This window comes from Pholis gunnellus, assembly GCF_910591455.1.
Source record: "Pholis gunnellus genome assembly, chromosome: 7".
NCBI lineage: Eukaryota > Metazoa > Chordata > Actinopteri > Perciformes > Pholidae > Pholis > Pholis gunnellus.
The window spans coordinates 4,807,039-4,831,176 of record NC_136533.1 but is presented as its reverse complement, the minus strand read 5'-3'; the positions used below and the strand labels follow the sequence as shown (position 1 = coordinate 4,831,176).

General features: G+C 43.2%; 3 protein-coding genes across 3 annotated transcripts in view; all 3 read left to right on the top strand.

Moving 5' to 3' along the window:
- The window catches only part of pik3c2a (phosphatidylinositol-4-phosphate 3-kinase, catalytic subunit type 2 alpha), a 39,266-nt gene extending 24,457 nt beyond the window's left edge, over positions 1-14,809 (top strand). Inside the window, exons 13-33 of the mRNA XM_079162915.1 lie at positions 49-216; positions 528-645; positions 1,226-1,368; positions 2,967-3,158; positions 3,350-3,443; positions 3,557-3,651; positions 4,390-4,570; positions 4,774-4,878; positions 5,676-5,768; positions 6,077-6,206; positions 6,633-6,769; positions 7,323-7,492; positions 8,390-8,546; positions 9,568-9,677; positions 10,224-10,431; positions 10,543-10,667; positions 11,731-11,848; positions 11,937-12,018; positions 12,183-12,289; positions 12,395-12,520; positions 12,610-14,809. Coding sequence (XP_079019041.1) covers positions 49-216; positions 528-645; positions 1,226-1,368; positions 2,967-3,158; positions 3,350-3,443; positions 3,557-3,651; positions 4,390-4,570; positions 4,774-4,878; positions 5,676-5,768; positions 6,077-6,206; positions 6,633-6,769; positions 7,323-7,492; positions 8,390-8,546; positions 9,568-9,677; positions 10,224-10,431; positions 10,543-10,667; positions 11,731-11,848; positions 11,937-12,018; positions 12,183-12,289; positions 12,395-12,520; positions 12,610-12,792 — 2,842 coding nt within the window. The 3' untranslated portion in view covers positions 12,793-14,809. The remainder of the gene's footprint in view (positions 1-48; positions 217-527; positions 646-1,225; positions 1,369-2,966; positions 3,159-3,349; positions 3,444-3,556; positions 3,652-4,389; positions 4,571-4,773; positions 4,879-5,675; positions 5,769-6,076; positions 6,207-6,632; positions 6,770-7,322; positions 7,493-8,389; positions 8,547-9,567; positions 9,678-10,223; positions 10,432-10,542; positions 10,668-11,730; positions 11,849-11,936; positions 12,019-12,182; positions 12,290-12,394; positions 12,521-12,609) is intronic.
- Positions 14,810-15,488: 679 nt separating this feature from the next.
- rps13 (ribosomal protein S13) lies at positions 15,489-19,325 on the top strand. Its single transcript, XM_079163755.1, has 6 exons — positions 15,489-15,568; positions 16,090-16,138; positions 16,234-16,312; positions 18,032-18,201; positions 18,703-18,803; positions 19,249-19,325. Exons 1-6 carry the CDS (start codon positions 15,546-15,548, stop codon positions 19,280-19,282), a joined length of 456 nt encoding a protein of 151 aa, XP_079019881.1. The 5' UTR covers positions 15,489-15,545; the 3' UTR covers positions 19,283-19,325.
- A 480-nt stretch (positions 19,326-19,805) lies between these two features.
- On the top strand, positions 19,806-23,677 carry LOC306698912 (uncharacterized protein). The gene is made up of 3 exons (XM_079163410.1): positions 19,806-20,191; positions 20,749-22,049; positions 22,790-23,677. Exons 1-3 carry the CDS (start codon positions 20,029-20,031, stop codon positions 22,997-22,999), a joined length of 1,674 nt encoding a protein of 557 aa, XP_079019536.1. The 5' UTR covers positions 19,806-20,028; the 3' UTR covers positions 23,000-23,677.
- Positions 23,678-24,138: the final 461 nt, after the last annotated feature.

Below are 24,138 nucleotides of genomic sequence, written 5' to 3'. Positions count from 1 at the left end.
TTGTTCTCTCCTCTCCCATGTTCCTCACACTGTCCCCGTCTCTCCCAGGATCAACTTTCCGATAGCGGTAGCTGTTCTCCCGCTGGAGTCCATACTGAGCCTGACTCTGTTCGGGGTGCTGAACCAGAATGCCGGCGGCTCCCCGGACTCCAACAAACAGAGGAAAGCTCCAGAGCTGCTGGGCAAAGTCTCTCTGCCGCTCTTTGACTTCAGACGGTGAGGAGAGAGGAACAGCCGCTTGTGGCTGGTCGTGTTTTTTTTTTTTTTGCATCTAATTTGACTGGATGTCCCACAAAATGAAATATCACTCAGTCGTGAAAGATGTATTTGAAAGAAGCAGTACCTGTGCACATTGTCAGCAGGATTAAAGTACGTGTTTTATACGTTCTTGTCATTTGATGGACCTGCAGCGATGCAAAGTGATTGAAAAATCCTCAAAGTTAACATCCTGGCCTCAGTGTTAGGAATGTTGCTTATTAATCTGTTTCCCCTTATTGTTGTTGTTCATTGCTGACTGTGCTTTGCAGGGTGCTCGCCAAGGGCAGCAGGTTGTTGTGTCTGTGGACATCCGCCCAGGGAGCTGCCGCCGCCGCCGGCTCTGCAGCCAGCCGCAAGAGGGTGCCCACAGAGAGGATCGTATTACAGGTATGTGTTGGTGGAGTAGCATCTGTCACAGTCGCAGCATTAGTATTTATCTGGGTTTTAGTATTATGAGTAGTCATGATTCATGTACGAGTAGTGTTGTTAGACTTTGTGGTAGAACTTATAGTGATCTTACAATTGTGATAGTAGTAGTAGTAGTAGTAGTAGTATTTGTGTTATCTTTTGCCTTTCTATCTCTTTCTGCCCTTTATTGTGACAGCTACAGTACTACTACTGCACTACCTTCATTTACATGATCTCTAAAAAATGATGCTCTATGCTAACTATTGCCACATTTGTCAGTAGTACTACAACATCAAAAGTGTATTGTACATCTAATACTTATCGTACTAGTGGTAGTAGAGGTAGCAGTACTGGTGTGTTTTGTAGTGGAAACAGTACTATGGTTTTTAATGATGCCAGTTCTTGTGTAATATCTACAACCTTGCAGTTTATTTTAGACCTCTTGTCATCTTCGTTACAAATAGGAAAGAACACACGGTAATTCTTAAATGAGTGTTCTTGAATTAAAGTTCCTTCAGAGGAATAAACTAACCACGTTTGGGTGTTTTGTTGTCGTCAGGTGGACTTCCCCAACTCGGCGTTGGATGTTTTGTACGTGGGACCAAAGGAAGAACCCAGCCCGGAGCTCGACACGCTGGAGGAACTGGACCCTGATCTGCGACGCAAACTGGAGAAAATCTGCAGCCGTGCTTCCAATTTTGGGTGAGGGAATCTCCCCCGTGTTATTATTACTATAAAGGAGGAATAACAATCTGAGAGCAGAACATTTCTAACAATGAACGTTTCAGCTTTTTTCTGCTGGTTTCCATCACTTCGCAGTTTGTAAGGGAAATTTGATTTGCAGGAGTGATTTTAAAATAAAAGCTCATTCCACTAGAGAGGTGTTCTTAATGTTGCTCAGCTTGATGTGCAAAGCAGACGTGCTTCTTTCACACACGAGAGGCTTGAAGCAGCTGCAGGATCGTGTAATTACTTCTCAATGTATTTATTAAAATGTCTTAACTGCAAGAGTAAAAAAACAACTAAATATGATATTCAAACTCTTTTTGTAACTTACCACCACGTGAAAGCACGTGTGCATGCAGGACAAAGTTTGAATGCTGTCTAATGAAACCAGCGTCTTTTTGTTTTCTATATGGAATACATTTTGCCTCTTCAAAATCAAAACCAAAGGTTGTCGCTTATTTATTTGACGTAGTTTATTCTGAATTAGAATTGTAGTCCATTGACTGCTGGTTGTGCGTTTTGTAGACTCAAAGTACTCTGTGTTGTGAGAGTTTCAGAAACAGGAGTCCTGCTTCTATTCATCCCGCTCAGCAGACAGCTCTTTGGCCGTCTCTCAGACCACCCGAAATCCACCGGACTTACTCGATTTACGGAGAGATTTTAAAAGATGCCACTGACTTTGCCAGCCACAGCTCCCCATAAACGCCTGCATGTTTGCTGCTGCAGTGTGTCTGTTCTCTTCCAGCTGCTCCAGGCGCAGCTAAATGCTCTCTTATGCCCGCCTGCCAGCCAAATCTCCTCCACTCTGCCAACATCCATGAGACTCAGCCGGCTCTTCAGCACAGAGCGCTCTCTCACTGGGCTCTCACCGCCTGCTGTCTGTCCGGCCCATTCATCTCTCCAGCCTTTGGGACTGCAGTTCACTGCTCTGTTGTGTGTCGTTTTCAGTGTGTGGGATATTCCATCAGTCCGTGAGGGAGAAATGTTTGTTTTTATTACTCCAGGGAGGTCAGGGTCCAGGTACAGACGACGATATAGAGGCGAAATGCTATCTGACAGAGAGATTTAACTTAAAGCACTGCTTCAAGTAGTGACTTAGTGGTTTCTGTCGTACCTTGAGTTTCGCGTTACACACACTCACAGCACTGAAGGACACAAAGCCAAGAGATTACAAACGTGTTCAATGTTTGTTTCCTTGCGTGGTTATAGTCTTATAGGTCTAATGTTGTGTGTGTTTTGCTCTCTAACCCTCTGCAGATTTTGTCAGATGTTCTCGTGTTATTCTATTTAAGTGTTCTTTCTCTGTTGTCTGTTTTAAACATTATTGTTCACCCTGCCAGGAAAACTCCTCATTTGGAGTCATTTGATATTTTCTGTTGGTTTATTTTTTGTGTTGAAACCTAGAAGCAGTTTTTAAACAGTGAAAGGCAAAATATGACACATTTGAGTTGGTTAGATTAGACTGATGAATCTCAGAAAAAGATGAATAACTCAAACTCATTTGTTGGCGCATCTTTATTCACATCTTTATTTAGTATTTTGTAAACACCATCTCATCCGTCTTCCGTCTCCAGGCTGAAGAGGGCCGACCACCAGCTCCTATGGGACCATCGGCTCCACTGTCGGAAGGACCACCCCAGCAGCCTCCCTAAGGTGCTGGCCAGCGTGCCCAGCTGGGACTGGGCCAGCATGGCTCACATCCACTCCCTGCTGCACCACTGGCCCCCTCTGCCCCCCGTCACTGCGCTGGAGCTGCTCGAATCAAAGTATGCACTGTGCTGAAGACGTAAAGTTACGACAAGAAACTAGTTGCACAACAGTGTCATTTTAATACTGACACTTCTAGATGACCTACATAAATAAAGTACGGTTAGTTTTTTAGCTTTCTTTTGCGCGTGTGTGTGTGTGTGTGTGTGTGTGTGTGTGTGTGTGTGTGTGTGTGTGTGTGTGTGTGTAGGTTTGCAGATACAGATGTAAGAAATGTGGCTGTCAGCTGGATTGAGAAGAGCAGTGACGATGAGCTGACTGACTACCTGCCACAGCTAGTTCAGGTACAGCTAAAAATGTCCACGCACAAATACTTACATGCACTTTTAAAATACTCTTGACGCTCACTTTCGCATGTCACCCACTCATGTCGCGATTCTCTTCCGTCTCTGAACAGGCGTTAAAGTTTGAGTGTCACCTTAAGAACGGCCTCGTCATGTTCCTGCTGTCCAGAGCACAAGGCAACATCAACATTGCCCACTACCTCTACTGGTGAGTCCGCGGCAGCACGGAAGATGCAACCAGTCGTCCGAACTGCTTTCAAACACACTTTGGGAAATGTTGCAAAAGAAATGTGATTTTATAGTGGCAATCGCCATAATAACCCACACACCTAGACAACCTAGAGGTTAGTTTTCCTCGGAGTCTAGGAACTAACAACACAGTGCTATGATGAAGGCGTAAAAGAGTGAAACACCCAGTGGTATTAGTAAGTAGTCATGTTTTGTTACTTACTGACTTAGAGGGATCCTTCTCCCAGGTTGGCCAGAAGTAAGTAGAAGTCCTGTGTACAGACTGAACAACATCGTAGAATTACAGCACAGTCAATCCATACGACGTAGATGACACAACGCCAGCTGAACGTCTGTTTGGAACCCTCTCAAGTCCCAGAGCTCTCTTCATCTAGTGCTGAAACAAAAAGAGATGTCCTCTCGTGTGTTTTGGTTGCGCAATGGTTGACACGCTTCCTTTGTGCCGTAAATCAAGCCTTCATTTTCCCGTGAGATCTTTCCTGGTGGCCGACAGAAAAGCGAGGATTATAGGGACCCAATCTAAACACCAACGGTGTCCTTATTCTACAGCCTTTACATCTTGCATTGTGCAACATTTACTTCAGAATGATACGTTATTAAAGCAAACAATGTGTCCACTGCCACTTTAAAGCTACTGTCCAGGATGATGGTGTCCCTTACATTTGGGCTGCTGCTGTTGTGTGTATGATGGCTGCAGGCTGCTGAAGGACGCTGTGCAGGATCCTGCCTGGGGACGACGCTACGAGCGGGTGCTGGGGGCCCTGCTGTGTCTGTGTGGAGTCAAGCTGAGGGCCGAGCTGGAGAAGCAGACTCGCCTGGTCACCCTGCTGGGAGCCGTGGCCGAGAGGGTTCGACAGGCCGGGGGGTCTACGCGACAGGTTAGTGTGTGTGTGTGTGTGTGTGTGTGTGTGTGTGTGTGATCTGACTGTATTATTCTACGTTATACATTTGAGTTAAAGGCAATTTGATTTTGGGGAAGTAAAACCAAGTTAAAGACAGGAAAAGGTAAAAACAGAGAGGAAACGGGTCGCTATATCTTGTGTTGTAACATTTCTGTGTTTTGTATTTTGTGTGTGTTCAGGTGGCGCTGCAGGAGGGCCTTGAAAACGTTCAAAACTTTTTCCAGAGGAACAGCTGCCGGCTGCCTCTCAGCCCCAGTCTGGTGGCTAAAGAGCTAAACATTAAGGTAACACACACACACACACACACACACACACACACACTGACAGGCTATGAATAATGACAAGTTGTCAAATTAGCTTAAAATAAATCAGGGTCTCCACAATATTCAGCTGTTAGCAGTAGTGAATTCAGAACTATAACATTAAATAGAAGCAGGAGAATAAGAAAACCTCAAAAGAACAAAAACAGCTACATACTCTTTATAGAACTACTGTGGTTCAGACCAGGAAATGAGCTCATTAAGCTACAGTTTCAACTAAATATAAAACACATGCATGTGTATATTCTTAAAAAGACGGACATAGATATTCATCACCGATCACTCTTAAGACAGAGGATGGTCACTACTTGTCACATAAGTAATTGTGGGCGATGAAGGAGCTTCTGACCTTCCTCTGGTGATTCTATCTGGATATCATTTTGTGTTCCTCAGGCTTCAATAGAGGCATTTATAGATGAATTGGTAATTAAATGTAGACTCTAGTAAGACATGACTTCAATGTATCTATTATGTGGATATGATCCACAATTAGTCATTGGATGTCGACGTTTTTGGACAAGCACAATGCTGACCTACGCTATGCGGCCTCTTGTTCGGAGAAACAAAACCACTGATTTGACATCATTTCAGTGGCTCAAAGACTCAAAGGCAACAATAAAGAAAGACACGATCAGAGGCTGTTGTAAAGCTTCATCTTAAAACAACATAATGTGGTGCAGAAGATTACAATCGTACTGTGTTTGTTTGTTTGTTTGTGTGTGTGTGTGTGTGTGTGTGTGTGTGTGTGTGTGTGTGTGTAGGCCTGCTCCTTCTTCAACTCCAACGCAGTTCCTCTGAAGCTGGCCCTGGTCAACGCCGACCCACTGGGAGAAGAGATCAATGTTATGTTTAAGGTACTGGACCCACGCACACCGTTATGAAATGTGTGTGGACACTCAATGGAAAATGATGAACATGAACCATATGAATAGACATCGTGATATGGTACACACACACACCTGAGAACTAGTTATTGTGTAACACCACTAGTTTAAACTAGGGAGTTGTCATCTGCTACATCAAAACTTGTTTTAACCAACTATTGTTTACATGCATTTTATCTGAACACTGCGCCCCCTGGTGGCTGAAGAAGTGAAATCCAACCCGTGATAATAAAAGTGTTGGTGTGATTCGTCTCTCTGTTTGTCTGTTGGTGTGTCAGGTCGGAGAGGACCTGAGGCAGGACATGTTGGCTCTTCAGATGATCCGCATCATGGACCGCATCTGGCTGCAAGAGGGGCTGGACCTCCGCATTGTCAACTTCAAATGCATCTCTACCGGCAAGGACAAAGGTAGCACGAGCAGGGACCCCATTATACACCTGTCATTTCAAGTGTCCCGGATCCAGATAAACCCCCGATGTGATTTTAAGAACAAAATATACAAAATAAAAGAGTCAGTCTACTGCAATACAACTCGACAGCACCATAAACTCGTGATCATACAAGTTAATTCATCACCTCTGAACAGTTTAAACAAAAACTGAACTTTATAACCTTCATAAACGTAGGATTTATTGCAGGACTGTTGTAGTGGACTCAGTTAGATTTAGCTCGGTGGAACCTAACAGACCAGCGGCTGAGTGTATATGCGCCTCTGTTGGTTGGATTCTGATCGTCCATGGCGGTACAATAAAAAAAAAAAGAGGAGAATTAACGCAGAGCAGACTGATGTGTGCTCGCATTGTGTTCAATAAAAGTCGTGGTGTCTTTGTAAAGGCATGGTGGAGCTGGTGCCGTCCTCCGACACCCTGAGAAAGATCCAGGTGGAGTACGGCGTCACCGGATCCTTCAAGGACAAACCGCTGGCTGAGTGGCTCCGCAAGTACAACCCTGCCGAGGATGAGTATGAGAAGGTGAAAACACAATAAAGCATTCGTGTGAACGCTCACATTTACAGCCAAAAAGCTGTGAAACTGTTATTTATTTGACACAAAGTCCTATATTATGAATCTCAGTTACACCACTGAGCTGCTTTTTTATGCCTTATGGTGTAAACGGCTCAAATATTTAAACCGTCATTATGCTTTGAAACAGTCATTTGCCTCTGTAGGAGTTAAAAAACACACCGTTTATGTGCTCTTGAAGTTTATAGCAGTCGTACAACTTTGTGACCTTTTGACGCCTATAAATGTGAAACCTTTACTCCACACTCGTAACCTCTGACCCTGACAATCTACTGCACAACGTTTGACCCTGAACTTCAGCAGGACGCAGGAGTAAGCTCGTTTTCACATACATGCTTATATGGAGCTCTGACGTTTTTGGGGCTGGTGACATTCTGGCACAATTTTTATAATTTTCGGATTTGCTTGAAACATCTGGAAAAGTAGGTAATACATGGTCAGAAGCTTCACAGTGTTCATATCTGTTCTTCCCTTCTGTCTTTGTGTCACTCTCCCCTTTTAGGCATCAGAGAACTTCATCTACTCGTGTGCGGGATGCTGCGTGGCAACCTACGTACTGGGCATCTGCGATCGCCATAATGACAACATCATGCTGCGCTCCACTGGCCACATGTTCCACATCGACTTCGGCAAGTTCCTGGGCCACGCCCAGATGTTTGGCAGCTTCAAAAGGTGAAAACCAGATATGCTTCTGGAACGCGTGATTGCGTGTGTCAAAGACGGTGCTTGTCAGATAAAACACGCTTTGGTGCGCAATCAGGGTTGAAAGGTCTTTCCATAAGTTATCAGATACTCGGTATAAGCTCATGCACCAGTTGTTTTCAGTAGGGAATGCACACAGCGCATCGCAACTCATTGCTAGTTTCAGATTGACACAGTTGTCGTGTTGCCCACGTCTTAAAATGAGGTGTGGTCAGGCGTGTTGTTGGCACATTGCTATCTTGAGGCAGCAGACGGCAATTGCTCAATTGACCAACCAAAATCTGGTCTAGTCAACGGCTTAGCGCCCCTGGCTTTTTAATTTTTATGTTGTGACCAAAACACTCCTGTGATTAATCACGAAACTAAATACAGGCCCTTTGCCCCTTCCGCCTCACTTTGCACCGTTTAGCAAAAGTGGAGTCAGCAACGCCCTCGATGCGCTTCAAACCATGTGCTACAGATCGTTTAAATAGGGCCTCAGAGCTCTGTGTCCCAGTTGTAGTGTTATAGTTTGTTGTTTGTCATTCGGTTACTTTCTAAGAAATGTCAGGTGTTGGATTCACTGTATTTCTACTCAATTAATGTGTCTCTTCAAGCATGACCCGGTTCAAAGCTCACACACTGCACTCGTTCCCAGCCGGTGGGCTGCCTCACAACCACGCTATTTTTAGCCTCCGAGCATCTCCACTGAAATATTTAGAGGCTTTGTAGTAACTTGCTTCAGGCTGTCCCTGTGGTAGCTTTAGTGTGGTGCATTCACTCTTTATACGATTCAAACTAAAGATCTTTGATCCACAAACACTGTTTTTTTAATAACTTTTTGAGTAACCCTCACAAGCTGACGTCTCTCTCCTTCCTTCCCATCAGGGACCGCGCTCCGTTCGTTCTGACCTCTGACATGGCGTACGTCATCAACGGAGGCGAGCGTCCCACCAGTCGCTTCCAGCTGTTTGTAGACTTGTGTTGCCAGGCCTACAACCTCATCCGCAAGCACTCCGGGCTTTTCCTCAACCTGTTGTCACTGGTGAGACAGAACACACACACACACACACACACACACACACACACACATGTATGCACGCATAGATACATAAACATCTTATAATTTACACACACCGTCATGGCAGAAAGGGATGCAGCGCAGTCTGTCACATAGGTGTGTGCATTAAGTGGACATTTTGTCATGGTTTTTACCTTGGCTGCAATAATGATTATTTTCATGAGAGACTAATCTACAGATTATTTTCTCAATTAATAGATGAATTGTTTGGTCTATAATTTCCTAGAGTCGATGGTGACATCTTCAGATGTCTTGTTTTGTCCAACCGACAGTTCAAATCCCCAAAATATTCAGTTTCAGATTATATAAAATAGAGAAAAGCAGCAAATCTTCACATTAAATAAGCTATAACCAGGGACAATGAGGAATTTGTTCTTTATTTATCTAAATTACTAATACGATTAATCAATTAACAAAATAGCTGCTGATTGATTTTATGTCAATCAACTAATTAATAATAAGCTAAACATTGCAGCTCTAGATTCTTGTTCTTACCTCTTGCAGCTGACTTGTTTTCTTACAGCCTTTTTCTACCTTCGGCTTCTTTTTCTTCATCAGTCTTTAAAGTCGTTTTGTCCTCTTTAAAGTGTCCTCATTGTTTAGGGGAACCCTTTTCTTTTGCACTTGCAGGAGCCACAATAATAAGACATGAGGAGAGAAAACAAGAAGAATTCTGCCTTCACTGTGCTTCACTAAGAAATAATAATGCATTAAAACAAAATACATTTTAATATGACTGTAGCTATTTTCACATTGTCTTCTGTAAGCCTGAACAAAACAAAATAATGATTTTATAGTTATTTTTTGTCATCTTGCTGTTATTTATTGCTATTATTTAACTTATTCAATACATATTCTTTAATATGCATGTACACTATTTCATATTGTTGCATGTACTGTGTATATATACAGGCTTTATGTAATTATCTTACTGTACATATTGATGGGTAATAATTGAGTAAATCTCTGTGTCTCTGTGTTGTAGATGACGTCCTCGGGCCTCCCAGAGCTGACCGGCTCTCAGGATCTAAAGTACGTGTTTGACGCTCTGCAGCCCCACAACACGGACGCTGAGGCAACCATCTTCTTCACCAGGTAAGTTACGGCTCGGCGATCTGACCACAAAATGCATTGACTGAAGAAAAACAACAACATAGGTTGGCAAAGTTTAAAATGTAATTTCTCCAACTCTTGGACAACCTCAAAGTTGTACACATCTCAAGAAAGAGAGGAATCCCTCTTCTTTGTTTTTTGTCCTCTCTTCTGAAGTATCCACATTTGCACAGCTGCTATTTTGGCCAGAGCTGTTATTTAGAGAAGAGTTGAGTTCAAGGACAATTCTGTTTCTTTTCTTTCTTTTTTGTTTTGGTTGCTACAGACTGAAAGTCCAGCAGGTGGCAGTATAAGCATAGGAAGGGAAACAACAGCTGCTGTCTCACATTACAGAAACAAAAAACCCTGACACACGAGAAGTATCATGTGGGCCGTGTTCTTTTAAAACCAGTCGGGTTAGATTATAACGACGTTTGTTGAAGGAAACTTTGTGACAGCTTTAGGTCGTAGAGAAAACAGCCTATTGATAAATGTTTCACCCGACTGGTTTCCTCCATATTGCTTTCTTTTCGGCGCCCTCCTCTCCAGGCTGATAGAGTCCAGTCTGGGCAGCGTTGCCACCAAGTTCAACTTCTTCATCCACAACCTCGCCCAGCTGCGATTCTCTGGTTTGCCGGCCAACGACGAGCCCATCCTGTCTTTCTCCCCCAAGACGTACACTCTGAAACAGGAGGGCCGCATCGTCCACGCCTCCATCTTCTCCTTCCAGAAGAGATACAACCCCGACAAGCACTATGTGAGTTTCGCTGCGTCGTGTCCATGTTCCATCACACCTCTGGATGTAAACTGTAAAAAGCACTGACACCTGACCCCCACGGCTGTCTCCCTGCCCGTCCTCTCTGTGCAGACGTATGTGGTGAGGCTCCTGAGGGAAGGTCAGAACGAGCCCCAGTTTGTCTTCCGCACTTTCGATGAGTTCCAGGAGCTCCACAACAAACTCACCATCCTCTTCCCGCTCTGGAAGCTGCCGAGGTAAGGCATCACCTCCGCCGCGACCCTCAGTTCGGATGTTTTGAAGTAGGGTTGCATGAGGTACTCATTCATAGTAAGCGTGTTACCTACGGTGAAGGTCGGCATGCCCCCAGTTTGGAGAAACAGAGAACCAGCACAGGAGCAAAGCAATATACTGCTGTGGAAGAGGGCAGCAGCAGCTAAATGTATTTTAGCTGGCTTAAAAAAAAAGAATAATTTAAATATATCAATATCCGTTTAAGTGTACGGTATATTTACAATATTTCCACCACTTTACCGTGGCATCAGAACTAAAGCTGTTTCATCCATCTGTGCTCTCTTCAAAGCCACAAGACTCCTTTAATACAAACAGTCATTTATTTTAGTTGCTGGTCTATCGCTGCCTCGATCGATTAGTTTGTTTGCGTTATTGTGTGGCTTTGGTGTTTTTAAAGAGTTAGTTCGGATTCACCAAAGTCACGCAATCACAAAACCTATCTAACTGATTGAGGCAGTGGTACTCTGTGAGGTAAAATTACTGGTTTTGTCAGTGGAGTCCTGTGGCTTTGAAGGGGGCATAGATTGCTATAACGGCTGTAGCTCCCCGTCGGAAAAGGGCTGTCTGACTGCAAGCTAAAGCGGTGAAAACATTCTAAATATAGCGTCAACCTACAGTAATATTGGCCTTTTCTTAGGTGGCTAAAATGTTTTGCTGCTCCTCCTTCTGCAGCAGTACATTCCTTTACTGCCGCGCTGTCTGTTTCTCCAAACCGCCTGCTACTGCGGATAAGTACCTCATACAACCGCACTTAAAATAATGCAAACTCACTGTGAAAACGGTCATTCTTTTATTGACACATCAGCATTCAAAACAGTGTAACTATCAAGATACTTGGCATGTTTTGGAAAGAGAGAATCTCGACCTTCTTGATTAATATCCCTCTTTAACAAGCCCACTATGGCCCACTTAACGTTCCCTCTTCATGCCTGTGAGACGGCTATGCAGACGCCACCTCAGTGCTGGAGCTTTGACGAACATCTGGTTGAATATGTGGAATATTCTCCCCTCTCTCCTCATCTCTAGTTTCACCAACAAGATGGTGCTCGGTCGCACCCACATCAAAGAAGTGGCAGCCAAGAGGAAGCTGGAGCTCAACAACTACGTCCACAACCTGATGAGGAGCTCCACCGAGGTCACCCAGGTACACATACACACGCAGTACACTCTGCTCTGACAATGTTAGTATTGAGTGCCAGTCAATGAAGCAATCTCATGATCTCTGTCTCTAGTGTGACCTGGTCTACACCTTCTTTCATCCGATTGCACGGGATGACAAGACAGAAGGTTTAGATGCCACGCCCAAAGCACTAGGTAAATAAAACCCATCCGCACGCTGGTTATATCTGAATTTGGCGAGTATGTTGCTAATCATTTTAGTTATTTATTGGGTAACAGACTAAGAGAAAAGGCTTGATTTAGAAATGTGTGTGTTCTTGTGGTAACGACGAGTGATGAGTGGTATCTGACTGTTGCAGAGCCTCCACTGAGTCCCACTTCTGGTCGGGTGGAAGGAGAAGTGAAGCTCTCAATCTCCTACAGGAACAGCAATCTCTTCATCATGGTCATGCACATCAGGGATCTGGTAAACAGCGATGACTGAATACGTAACTTGAGATGCTGCTTTGACAGACGTGCTCTGTCCTTTTGTTTGTCTTTCTGTTGTCATATTATAAATCCATCTCTCCAGGTTTCTGAAGAAGGAACGGATCCCAATCCATATGTGAAAACCTACCTGCTTCCAGATCCACACAAGACTTCCAAACGCAAGACAAAGATGTCGAGGAAAACCAGGAACCCTACTTTCAACGAGATGGTATGGAACTATTAAAAGTGGTTCATTCATGGCCAGTGTGAACCCAAATAAGAACTTCACAGTCACTTTTTCCTGCTCTTCCTCCACAGTTGGTGTACAGCGGCTACAGCAAGGAAACCCTGGGCCTGCGGGAGCTTCAACTGAGCGTGCTCAGTGCCGAGTCGCTGCGTGAGAACTACTTTCTGGGCGGCATCACGCTCAGACTCAAAGACTTTGACCTCAGCAAGGAGACGGTCAAGTGGTACAAACTCACGGCCGTCCCCTACTTCTAACCCTAAACCTGCCTCTCTCCCGTAGCCGGGAACGACTCCGCGTCTCCAGACAAAAGCTGCATTCTGATCATATGGGAAAGGCGGCAGATGCGGCCTTACTTGAAAATACCGGTCACTGCATTTTTCAGTTCGTACAAATACCGTTTCAGAACTTCATTTATTGGTTTATTTCAAACTTGGAGGCCTGGAGATGAATTGAGGATTTCTGACATGACATTAGAAGTATAAGCGGTGATTTATTTTCTTTCTCTTTTTTTTCATTTAAAATGTAATAAACCAAACGCACCGTTTCTTTCACATGAATGATGTTGTTATCAATATTCTGAAGACATGGAAGTTTACAGCTGCGCTTGTTGCTGAGAAACGAGCATCAATAAGTACATTTGTGTTGAGATCACTCACAGTATTTCAGGAAGGTATTGTTACGGCTTCAAACTAGGCTGAACACCACCAGGTCACTGCTTGTGATAAGGGTCATGTGGCTTCAGTGGTTTATTCCCATATGACGTGAATGCAGACTTAAAGGCTCCTTCAGACGCGCACTCTGAAAGAGCGACCGAACAGACCGATTCACGAACCCTCAAAGCGGAGCCTGCTCTCCATTCCTCTCTGTTTTTCTCTCTCCCTCTTCAACTAATCAAGATTGTTTCTGTGACAAACAATCTTCACTTATTTTGTCTCTCTCTCTTTTCTCTCTTTTTTTCCTAAACTATAACAAAGAGCTGTAATGTTTTGTACATTTTGATATTAGAGGACCAAAACGGCTTACTATGAGAAGAGTATATATAGATTGACACGTTTATTTTTTAAGGAATAGAAAGGGGGTTCATTTTTACATTTTCCTTGTTTATTTTCTATTCAGACAAATAGGAGGTATCAGGGTTTCCTGCTCCTCAGCAGACACTTCTGGGTAGAGTAGTCCAACACAACAGATTCCAGGAGATCAACAGTGACCTTATGATTCCCCGAGAATGTGCCAAAAGTAATGACGGCAAATCAAACCACTCTCCCACGTCGGGAGCTGAACTGGGTGCCCACGATCCCGTTTTAATGCTCAACTTGGCCTTATTGCTATATATATATATTTTATTAACAATGTGTCCTTATTCTAGAAAAATCTATATTCTCTAAAGCTAAATCAGTAGTTCTGACAGAGCAGGTCTGGTGCCGGACCGGCACCGTAAAGGTTTTTTGTAACAGTGGGCTGCCACTAAATGCACACTACCAGGTCTTTCTCTTGTGTTATTACTTGACTATTTTCACACAGCACACTTTTAAGGGGAATTTGTATCATAAGCTTTGGAACACGCTCTTGCCGTGTGCTTTGGATGAAGAGATTGTGGTTGCCCACTAACGCTGATCATAAGTCTGTTTCCTTCAGGTGGTTCAAAACCATAATTCAGACTTTTTCAGAGTGCAGTTAATGAGTTAAAACTGGACGTTTGGACGTGAGGCTGTCTGAGGCAGCAGGACCACCCTCGCTCCCAGTGCGCAAGAGTGGCGTAATGACGCCGCGATGAGTTACCGGGTGGAAATGTTAGCAATACACTGCCAGTGAAGTCCAGATCCCTCCAGGTTTTATGATACTGAAGTGAGAAAAGACTCTGAATTTTGAGGAAATGTCAGGCGAACTGAACTCAGATCAGCGCTGAAAATGCAACTTTAACTTAAACCATCTTCACAAAAAAGGGAACAAGATTCTGAGCATTGGCTGCTTTCCTCTCCCCTCGCTTACTCTAAATCTAAAGCTGTTATTAATGTTTAATAAAGAATTTGAATTTATCTGAAAAGGTTTTTTTTTTAAAGAGAAGATTCTACAAGACAATTTTGATCTGAGAGCATCACTCGCACTATGAATATTAGTGACTTGATCCACTCTTTTAGTGACTGTACAGAGAAAGCAAGCAAAGTTTGTATTAACATGGCCAGTTATTTATTCCTAATTGGTGACCTGTAACCTGAATGGATCAGTGTGAACTGTAATCCCTCTTTCCTAAAGCAAATTAAATGTTTTTGAAACGAATATGATGTGACTCTTTGTTTCTGTTGTATAAAATGGGATGGGTGTGGATGCATTGAATGAAGCAGTACAGACACCACTGAACGTCTTACGCTGTGAGTTTGTGGTTCACAATATAATTGTATAATTGATTGTAGCTTTAAGAAAAGATTTTGACACAGGACCCCACAAGAAAGCCCCCAGACCAAACCCAAAGGTCTCTTAAAACCCATACAGTTTAAATTACACAACATTGTAAAATGTTGCATACTGAAATTAAAAACTATTATACACATCGACTTTGCAGCCTGCTTTGCTGAGTCAGTATTCTAGCCTTGTTACCAGCAATAATAATACAATACTTGTTTTAATTATTACAGTAGAAGCACATTGTTACAAAGTTTAAACGAGATTCGAAACTACCTGAACAAATTTACAATTAAACAAAGACTGAGGAGGGATATTCAGGAAATATTGGGGAATATCTACGTTGAATGATTTACGTCAAAAATGTGTAACCAAACATTAAAATATATTTGCATGACTTTGTAATACTTCGATGCTACAACATGCAATTATCAATTTGATCAATTGTGTCTTTCCTTAGTTTCTTTCAGGCTACGTTTGACTTCATAACGTTCATCTTGAATTACTCGACGCCTTTTTTTTTGTCTGCGTCATTGCGTCACTTCCGACGCAGGCGCAAAATACCATTTTCTGACGCGTGTGCGGCCTCTCTTCCTCTACCGCCATCATGGGTCGCATGCACGCTCCCGGGTGAGCTCTCGTTTCACGATTTTAAGTTAAAATATTGTGTCGACAGACTGGTTTTGGTGGCACCAAATCGCATTTTAACATGTTATGGATGTCTGAGGAACATTTAGAGCGATTTAATCCAGTTTAGAAGCCAGAAAATAACTTGTATATACCGACCGCATATCGACATCCATCTCTAAGGCTAGCTAGCTAGCTTACTTAAGCTAACGGCGCTGGCAGCGCACCACGATTCTGCTGCTTGGCTTTGTCTTCCACGTTAGACAGTAATACACAGTAATATATTACACATTCACGGACGAAATGCAGGATTATTTACGTGAAATTGAACATTAAACGAAAGCATTAGACGTTTAAATTACCAACAGTCTTAACACGAGTAAGTAGCTAGAGCTAACGTTAGCCCAGCCCATCAACCTTCACCATGTTCGCAGATAAGCGAGCTAACATTACTAGAACCCTTTTAAACATGAATTTAATGTTGTTAAATGCGTCTTAACTAAACCTTTGTTTATTTCCTACAGAAAGGGCTTGTCCCAGTCTGCTCTGCCTTACAGGCGCAGTGTTCCCACTGTAAGTAACGTTAACAAAAATCATGTATTATAATGTATCAACGTTTTTCTGTACTACTTTGATCCGTTGGTTAATCATTTAAACATCACTTGCAGTGGCTGAAGCTCACATCTGATGATGTCAAAGAGCAGATCTTCAAACTGGCCAAAAAAGGCCTGACTCCCTCTCAGATCGGTAAGTTTTTCTTAGATTCTGGGTCTAGAAATGTACTCATGTGTCATGTGTTACAAAGTTATTGCATCGCTTGACAGAGTATGTGAACACCAACTGTTGTTGGTATGCAGCACGGTGCTTATAACGATATGTATAGTTGTATTAAAACACATTTAAATTAGTATAGTCTTAGTTGAGTATGTGGTTAATTGCAGAATAGGTATATTTGTACTTTTTATTTATTTTTATTTTTTTATTATATACAACTTACCTTTTATACAGCTGTTCAATTTGCAGCATAATGGTTGTTTTCTTTCAACAAAATCATACATAATGTGAAAAGGCTTTTCCAAAACCTGTCCATTGCTATGGGCTAATACAAGCAGTGAAATTGACTAATTCAACAGATGGGGGCATTGTGTCATAGATGTTGTAGAATCTATGACAAATGTCACCAGAGTCTCTAGCCATTTTAGGTTTGAGAACTCTACTGTTATCAACATTAACAAATCATCCATGTCTCTGTTTTAAGCATGCTCTATATCCAAATAGGGCTAATATTTGAGTGTTTGACTAATATATAATTAATAGTATAACTGTCCACACATGGTGACAGTCAAATAATGGGTATTTTGTATGAAAACAAGGGACTATTTAAGCACAATATGGAATTTAGGGTGTAACATCTTTCCCCATCAATCACCTACTTTAGTGGACTTGTTAAGTTGCACCTTTCTCTAAATTTTATGTCATGATTTCATACAATTGCAACTCATAGACATATAGGTTAGTTCTGACTCTTTATAACACAATGTAGACAAGTTGAGATTGATTTGAGGAGAGCAGAGAGACTTTACTGTCAGTCTGTACACAGTTGAGTACATCGAGGAACGGGTGTTTCTCTTCTGTCGCAAAACAAAAATAACAAATGATGCAACATTCAGACTGCACATCGGGTGAAAACAAGATGCAAACATTTAGTGCAATAATATAAAATATATTGTTAGATTTTTTTTCTTACCTCGGTATTTAAACTTTCATTGGCCTTTTGTGGAGTTAAAAAAATTGAATTATTACAATGAAAAGTCCCACTTAAGAAGCCTGTTCAACAGTCGTGTCGGAGGGGTTTACACTACAGGATGGGATCATTAGGTTTAAGATTTAAGTGATTCTATAACTATAAAGAAATTGATTCATGTGATCTGTTTGTTTTTAATTAAAAGATGCACAAATCATTGTCTGCTCTTCTCTTTATTGAGAGTAGTGATATTTCTGTTGTGCTATAAAACATGGAGGTAAATTAACAGAGTGGCTACTTGGTGCCACATCTGCCAGTCCCCTTCACACAATTACATTAAACATCTTTTAGGTGTTATTTCCTGCAAATGTATATTTTATGAATTGGACTAACTCCCTTTCTGGAGTCATTATAACCAAATGTATGGATTGTTTGATTACATTTCTTACCTAATTTCTGTTTTTAATAAAAACTTTTGAAGTACATGTTTAGTCCGACACCGGGCTGAAGGCTGGTATCGATACGTTGGCACCGTTCCATATCATTGACATAAGATGTAATGTTTGCAAATCTAGTTTACCAGCATCCACGAGAAATCCCTTTTGTTTAGAAACATTCTAACACATCAGTTGGATCAGTTTAGATGAAGTAAATAAACTAAGTTTGTCTATTGGCCCAACATACACTGTCCAAGTTTTAAGCCTGTCTGTCACCATGTCCAGGTGTGATTCTGAGGGACTCCCATGGTGTGGCCCAAGTACGTTTCGTCACTGGCAACAAGATCCTGAGGATCCTTAAGGGCAAGGGTCTGGCCCCGGACCTGCCCGAGGATCTCTACCACCTCATCAAGAAGGCTGTGGCAGTCAGGAAGCATCTGGAGAGAAACAGAAAGGTAAAAACGAGGCCCCGAAACCCTACCCACACCAAAATAATGAGACCAATGACTGTCATTCTCCGCACGGTTTAAGAGTGGCATCTGGTGTAGTGTGCTTCTGTTTCCTGAAGGCTTGAGAAGTCTGCTTTTTATGTCTTTTATATAACAACCATATGCTGAGCGAGTGGGTTACAAAACAATAACTTGTAATTTATAAATGCCACCAAATGTTTTGCACACATAACTTGGATAAGCAAGCTGTTTTGGGAGGTATTAGGATTGAGTAGACTATTACAATTTGTTTCATCAGGAATGCATGACTTGAATTTAACATTTGTTTCATGAATTTTGGCTTTTTTATGACATGAAAGAAAATGATCAGAGTAAGATGTAAAGGAAACCAAAGCTGTACTATATGTAAAGGCAGTTACTGGTGTTTTCATGGCTGAACGCACATATTCAGTAATATAACATGTGTTACACTTCAAACCCATAACATGTTTTTAACTGTACTTGCAGGACAGGGATGCCAAGTTCCGCCTGATTCTCACTGAAAGCAGAATCCACAGGCTGGCCCGCTACTACAAGACCAAGAGAGTACTGGCCCCCAACTGGAAGTAGTACGTATTGGTTCTGCTTTGCGAGGCTTCTATTTTTCACTTCCATTTTGTTAACAATTAAAAATGACTACTTGAGACTTGCTACTAACATTGGCTATTTGCATTAAAAGATGCACAAATCATTGTCCTGCTCTTCTCTTTATTGAGAGTAGTGATATTTCTGTTGTGCTATAAAACATGGAGGTAAATTAACAGAGTGGCTACTTGGTGCCACATCTGCCAGTCCCCTTCACACAATTACATTAAACATCTTTTTAAAGTGCTATTTCCTACTAATGTTCATTTTATGAATTGGGCTAACTCCCTTTCTGGAGTAATTATTTATAGTAACGGCAGAAACAAAACACTTGATATTGACTGTATTTTTCCTCACCATGTGAACTAGTCCTGGTTGTTGATCTGAAGGAGTGCTCCCTCTAACGGCGTGTTTTCTCTTTGTCTACAGTGAGTCCTCTACAGCTTCTGCTCTGGTGGCATAATCGCTACACTTTTTTGGATTAATAAAAAGATTTAAATTGGAAATGTTTCTGTTGTCTTTCTTTAAATTGTCAAGTGTTCAGATGTTTTTTTAAATATTAAAATATATATATAAATACAAATATATATTAGATGGTGTTGTGATAAAGCAGACATTTTCTGTATATGAGAATGTAAACCAAGTGATTGACTGAAATTGAAACTGCACCTTTTTTTTTTACAATTTGCTTTTGACTCTCAGAAAACTCCCGACCCTTTCACTTTATGTCCTTTATCTTCATTAAATGAACGGTAGAGGCTATTTACAGGGATTTCCAGCTGGTGCGGGAAATTACTAGGCAGTTTCCGCGCGTCACACGTTCGCTTACGTTACGTAACCCGAAGGAGTGGGTTATTGCGTAAGGGGCGGGCCTGTTCGGTGAGCGACAGTGACGCTCTCCAATCACAACCCGTTGCCCTACGTCACGTTTTTACGTTAAAAGGGACTGGTGTTGTAATCTCGAGACATTACGCTCTACTACTACAACTACGAAGACAACCACACAGACTGAGAAACATGGAGAAAATACACGGGGATGTTTGACGGACGACATCCGAAAATGGCGCACACTTGCCGGACAATGAAGCGACAGCACATCGACGCATATCGGTCACCGACTAATACGCGAAATCTGTTGGTTTTCGACGAGGAATACCAGAATACGTGAGGATTTTTTTTTTTTATTGTTGGTTCCAAGAAGAAGTAAAGATGGCTACGCTTGTTGGTTCCGAGAAGGGTTCTGAACGGACCGCGATGGAGAGGTTCGGTAGCGGAGGGATGGCGCTCCTGCCGTGGACTAAACAGATGCTCACCGTGCTGTGGGAACAGCTTCGACTGCTGGTGCAGGTCATATACTACACCTTCGTGTCCGGTAAGAACGACACATTAATGGAAGTAAAAACTTTGTTAGTCACCCCCAACCCCCTCGTAACCATTGACTTCATGGTTACTGGAAAGTCCAGAGACCGTTGAGTCGATACTTCACTTTTGAATTATTACAAAATCCTATTTAACAATACACCGTTAATTCACAGTACAACTCTATCATAATGACCCTTATGGAGTTTGTTTAGGCCAGTTGTATATTTTTCAGAAACATTATCTAATTTTTGTTGTCCTAATTTAGCCATAGTACTAATTCGCAGTATTAATCCCTGTAAAATCCATGTGGTACTACAGTGATTTTTATATTATATTTTCATGTTTTGAATCATAAAACACTGTTTAGCTGTTTTTAAAAATGCCATCTGTGACTTCTGCCTACAGTTATATATTTATACCCAGCCCTATGTTTCCATTATTATGCTCTTATTTAATAAAGGCTATTATTTTATACCAGGAAACACAGAAACACCAGCATTCTGTTGAAATCATTCTATTTTGAATTCCGACCCACTCTTTAACATTTTTTTTCTCCCGCCTGTCCAGTTTTCCAGATGTTCCGGTTTGAGGTCCATGTGAGAATCACAGACGAGACGGGTCAACACATCCAGCACATGACCACGGCGGCGAGCCCGACCGATTCCTTCCTGTTCTCCTCGTTGTTCGACGGCGACGTCGGCGGTTCGAACCCCCTCTCTAACTTCTGCGCCGACGTGGGCGACTCCGCCGCCGAAGCCCTGCTGTCCACGCTGCGCGCCGACGACCTGTGCTGCGGGTTAGTGGACGATTTTGTGTCCGGCAAAGACGACGGCCTCTTTCTGGGACACCAGTCCAGCTGGAAAATGGGCTTCCCCGGCGACTGGAACATCTTCGTGTCGAGCAGCGACACCTCCGGTTCAAGCGACGGCTGCCATAAAACCAGCGAGAAAGGCTTCAAGCAGGAAACTTCAGAAGAGGAGAGAACTTTCCTCTGGAGCAGCGAAGAAGACCAGAACGTAGTCGAATTTGACAGTGAGGAAAGTAAGGCGCTCTGGGAGTCCCTGTCAAAATCCAGTGATCCTTACAACCCCTTCTTTTTCTCTGCCTGCATTTCAACAAACACTAATATGGGGAGAAGTAAAGGCAAAGCGACGGAGAGCGACGCCGACCTCGTGTCGGCGAGGAAGGCCGGCGGGGAGATGTTGGGGCCCCAGGGCCTGAATGTCTGGGTCAGCCGCTCTGACAGCGAGAGCAGCTGGAGCAGCTGGGCCAGTTCGGAGGGGTCGAGTCCCGACATGGACGAGGAGAGCGAGAGGCTCCTGGAGTTCTTCAGCAGCCCCAACGACCCCTACAACCCCATGTGCTTCACCGCCTGCACCTCCGGCAGCGCGGCACCTCAAACCACCACCACGGCCTCCAAACAGCCGGCCTCGCTTCCCGCACCTCCCTCCAGGTCGGACACGGAGGAGAAGGAGAGCAGCGTCCCTCCTTCGTCCGAGGATGAAGAAGAGCAGCAGCTGTGGAAATCTCTCGGCCAAAAGGACGACCCGTACCACCCTCTCAACTTCCAGGCCTGTCTGCAGAGCTCCCTGGCAACGCCGCCGCCGCCGCCGCCGCCGCCGCCGCCTGGGGAGCATCCGGAAGACCTCGCTGTCCAAACTCCACCCACGAAGGGAAAGAAATGTGAAAAACAGTCCAAAACACCCAAAAAATCACCCAGAGCCGCCAAGCCCCCGCTAACACCGAGGAAGCTAAAGCATCACTCCCATCCAGACAAAACCCTGGTGCCCTGGAAGAGAACGGGACAAACACAGCCGTCACTGCCGGAGGAGACGAGAGAAAGCAAGACCAGCAGCACCCAGAAAAAGGTCATTACCTAATAATACCATGTGGTTAATCTAGCAGACGGGATTAGATGGAGCTTTACAGGAAACCCCGGTGGGATTTGAAGTGAAAAATAGTCTCCTCTGTAAATACTGCACAGCAAATGGGCTTTGATACATCAAGAGAAAAGGTTAAATAAGTATATCTATTGCACTTCGTACCGAGGTAGACGATATAAAGGGAAAAACTACAGCTTTGCCTTCAGGTAGATGACAGTTTCACTAGAGTAGATACTGAGGAGCACGTGATCCCTCAGTTTAGGATGGTACATTCATATCAAAGGAGTGTCCTGTGGTTGGAGGCGGTCTGAGTCACATACTGCACAGTGTGTTCGGCTGAGCTGTTGTTTGTCGTCGGTTAGCAACGCCGCCGGTCGCCATGACTAAGCCGTGTGTCACGTGACTCCGGCGAGTCAGCAGAGAGTTCGGCTTCTGCATTGGGCTAAATGTGAAGTTGCTGCAGTGTTGCAAACAATTTGTCCAGAAACACTTTGTCATCAGACTCGGGGGGAGGGGGGGGTTACAGCCAGGGGGGGAAAGTACAGGGTTTAGGGTGTTTACACATAAAGCTTCGCTCTGAGTGGTAATAACCATCTATATGAAGTTTAGACACCTTTTTACTTGCATCAGTTGCAGGTTAGAAACTCACTAAAAGCACAAATGAACGTCAGTACCATTTTAACAAAATGTACTCAATTTCTGTCTTCATCTCTTCTGGATTTCAGGTGCGGTTTTCTCCTCAAGTCCAAGTCCACGTCATGCGGACCTGGCCGTTCGCTCGCCAGGCGTCTCGTAAAGGACACTGGGAAGAAATGGTGCGAGACCGGGACCGCTTCCGGAGGCGGGTCCGGGAGACGGAGCAGGCCATCGGCCACTGCTTGGCCCCGGCCCACAGGGAGAGGGTGCGGGCGTATCTGGACGGTGCCTTGAAATAAACAAAAAAGTCCCAAACGCTGAATGTTTCCTTTCCTTTTCGGATGAGAACTCGTGATTGGTTGCAATGCAACAGTGATTTTGATTTAGGCCAATTAGGAATTTGATGTTAGGCCAACTTTTTAATGTTCGGTGTCAAGTTGAACAACCTTGTACCGCAGAAGGTTTTCTACATTTTGTGACTGTTGCACTGACCGACACTTTCTCATATTAACCTCAGCATTAACGTGTGGGATGTTGTTTTTGTATGCCTTATATACTGACCTAGTAATGTAACTTATTTATGCCCTATGGAGCTTGTTGTTTATTTTTTACCGTTGGTTTTAACTGTTTGTGTTTTTACGTGTGTGAACAAACCTCAGTGGTGAATCTAGAAGTAGAAGATGATGTCGTCGTAAGAACGCAGAGCTTCACAGTACAAAGTGTTTTGTTTAAGCATGACCTGTTGATATGAAGTTCTGCTTCCATTCTTGTTCAAATATTTTGGTTCTTGATATTTTTAAGTTTTGTCTCGTGTTTTCTTATTTGATGGAACATATTAGCAGTATGGAGATCTTTATTACTATATTGACTGGAAAGATTCAAACACTTCTCACGGTAACATCATGCAGACAGAAAATATGTCAGAAAATAGCAAGTTTGTCACTCGGTGTTTTGCCAAATCAATAAAGATTTGTTACACTGTATCATTGAGCGGGAGTTGTGCCTTTTATTTGTTCTACTTCACATAAGACAGAATGTTAACGCAGACCAAAACCACTTCCTGTTTCTGAGTCATGACGTGTATGTACTTTGAACTACTGGTCCATCTGGTGCTTCCTGGCTTCAGCGTAACAGGGAAGTGGAGACAGTACACAATGTCCCCGAACGATGTAAACAACACATACACACACACACACACACTGGGGTCAAATTTCTGTATGTGTGCTGTAGTGCAAGTATCAGCTGTGAGAGCCTTTTGTGAGGACGTACTTGGTAAATTCACAATCGTATCTTCAGTAAAAATGTGTATGTGTATCGCTGATACTTCTAAAATCCTGCACACAACACACACAGTCTCAGCAACCACAATCCGCCGAAGCAGCAGAAACATCCTGAAAAGCCAGACGGCGTTCCTAAAACAAAGTCTGTGAGTTGAAAA

Excerpts from the sequence above, each read along its gene's own strand:
- rps13 (XM_079163755.1), top strand. The coding sequence starts at position 15,546 with ATGGGTCGCATGCACGCTCCCGG. Across the intron at positions 15,569-16,089 it reads GGTCGCATGCACGCTCCCGG|AAAGGGCTTGTCCCAGTCTG; the intron begins GTGAGCTCTCGT and ends TATTTCCTACAG. Across the intron at positions 18,202-18,702 it reads ATCTGGAGAGAAACAGAAAG|GACAGGGATGCCAAGTTCCG; the intron begins GTAAAAACGAGG and ends CTGTACTTGCAG.
- LOC306698912 (XM_079163410.1), top strand. The coding sequence starts at position 20,029 with ATGGCTACGCTTGTTGGTTCCGAGAAGGGTTCTGAACGGACCGCGATG. Across the intron at positions 20,192-20,748 it reads ATACTACACCTTCGTGTCCG|TTTTCCAGATGTTCCGGTTT; the intron begins GTAAGAACGACA and ends CCGCCTGTCCAG. Across the intron at positions 22,050-22,789 it reads CCAGCAGCACCCAGAAAAAG|GTGCGGTTTTCTCCTCAAGT; the intron begins GTCATTACCTAA and ends TCTGGATTTCAG.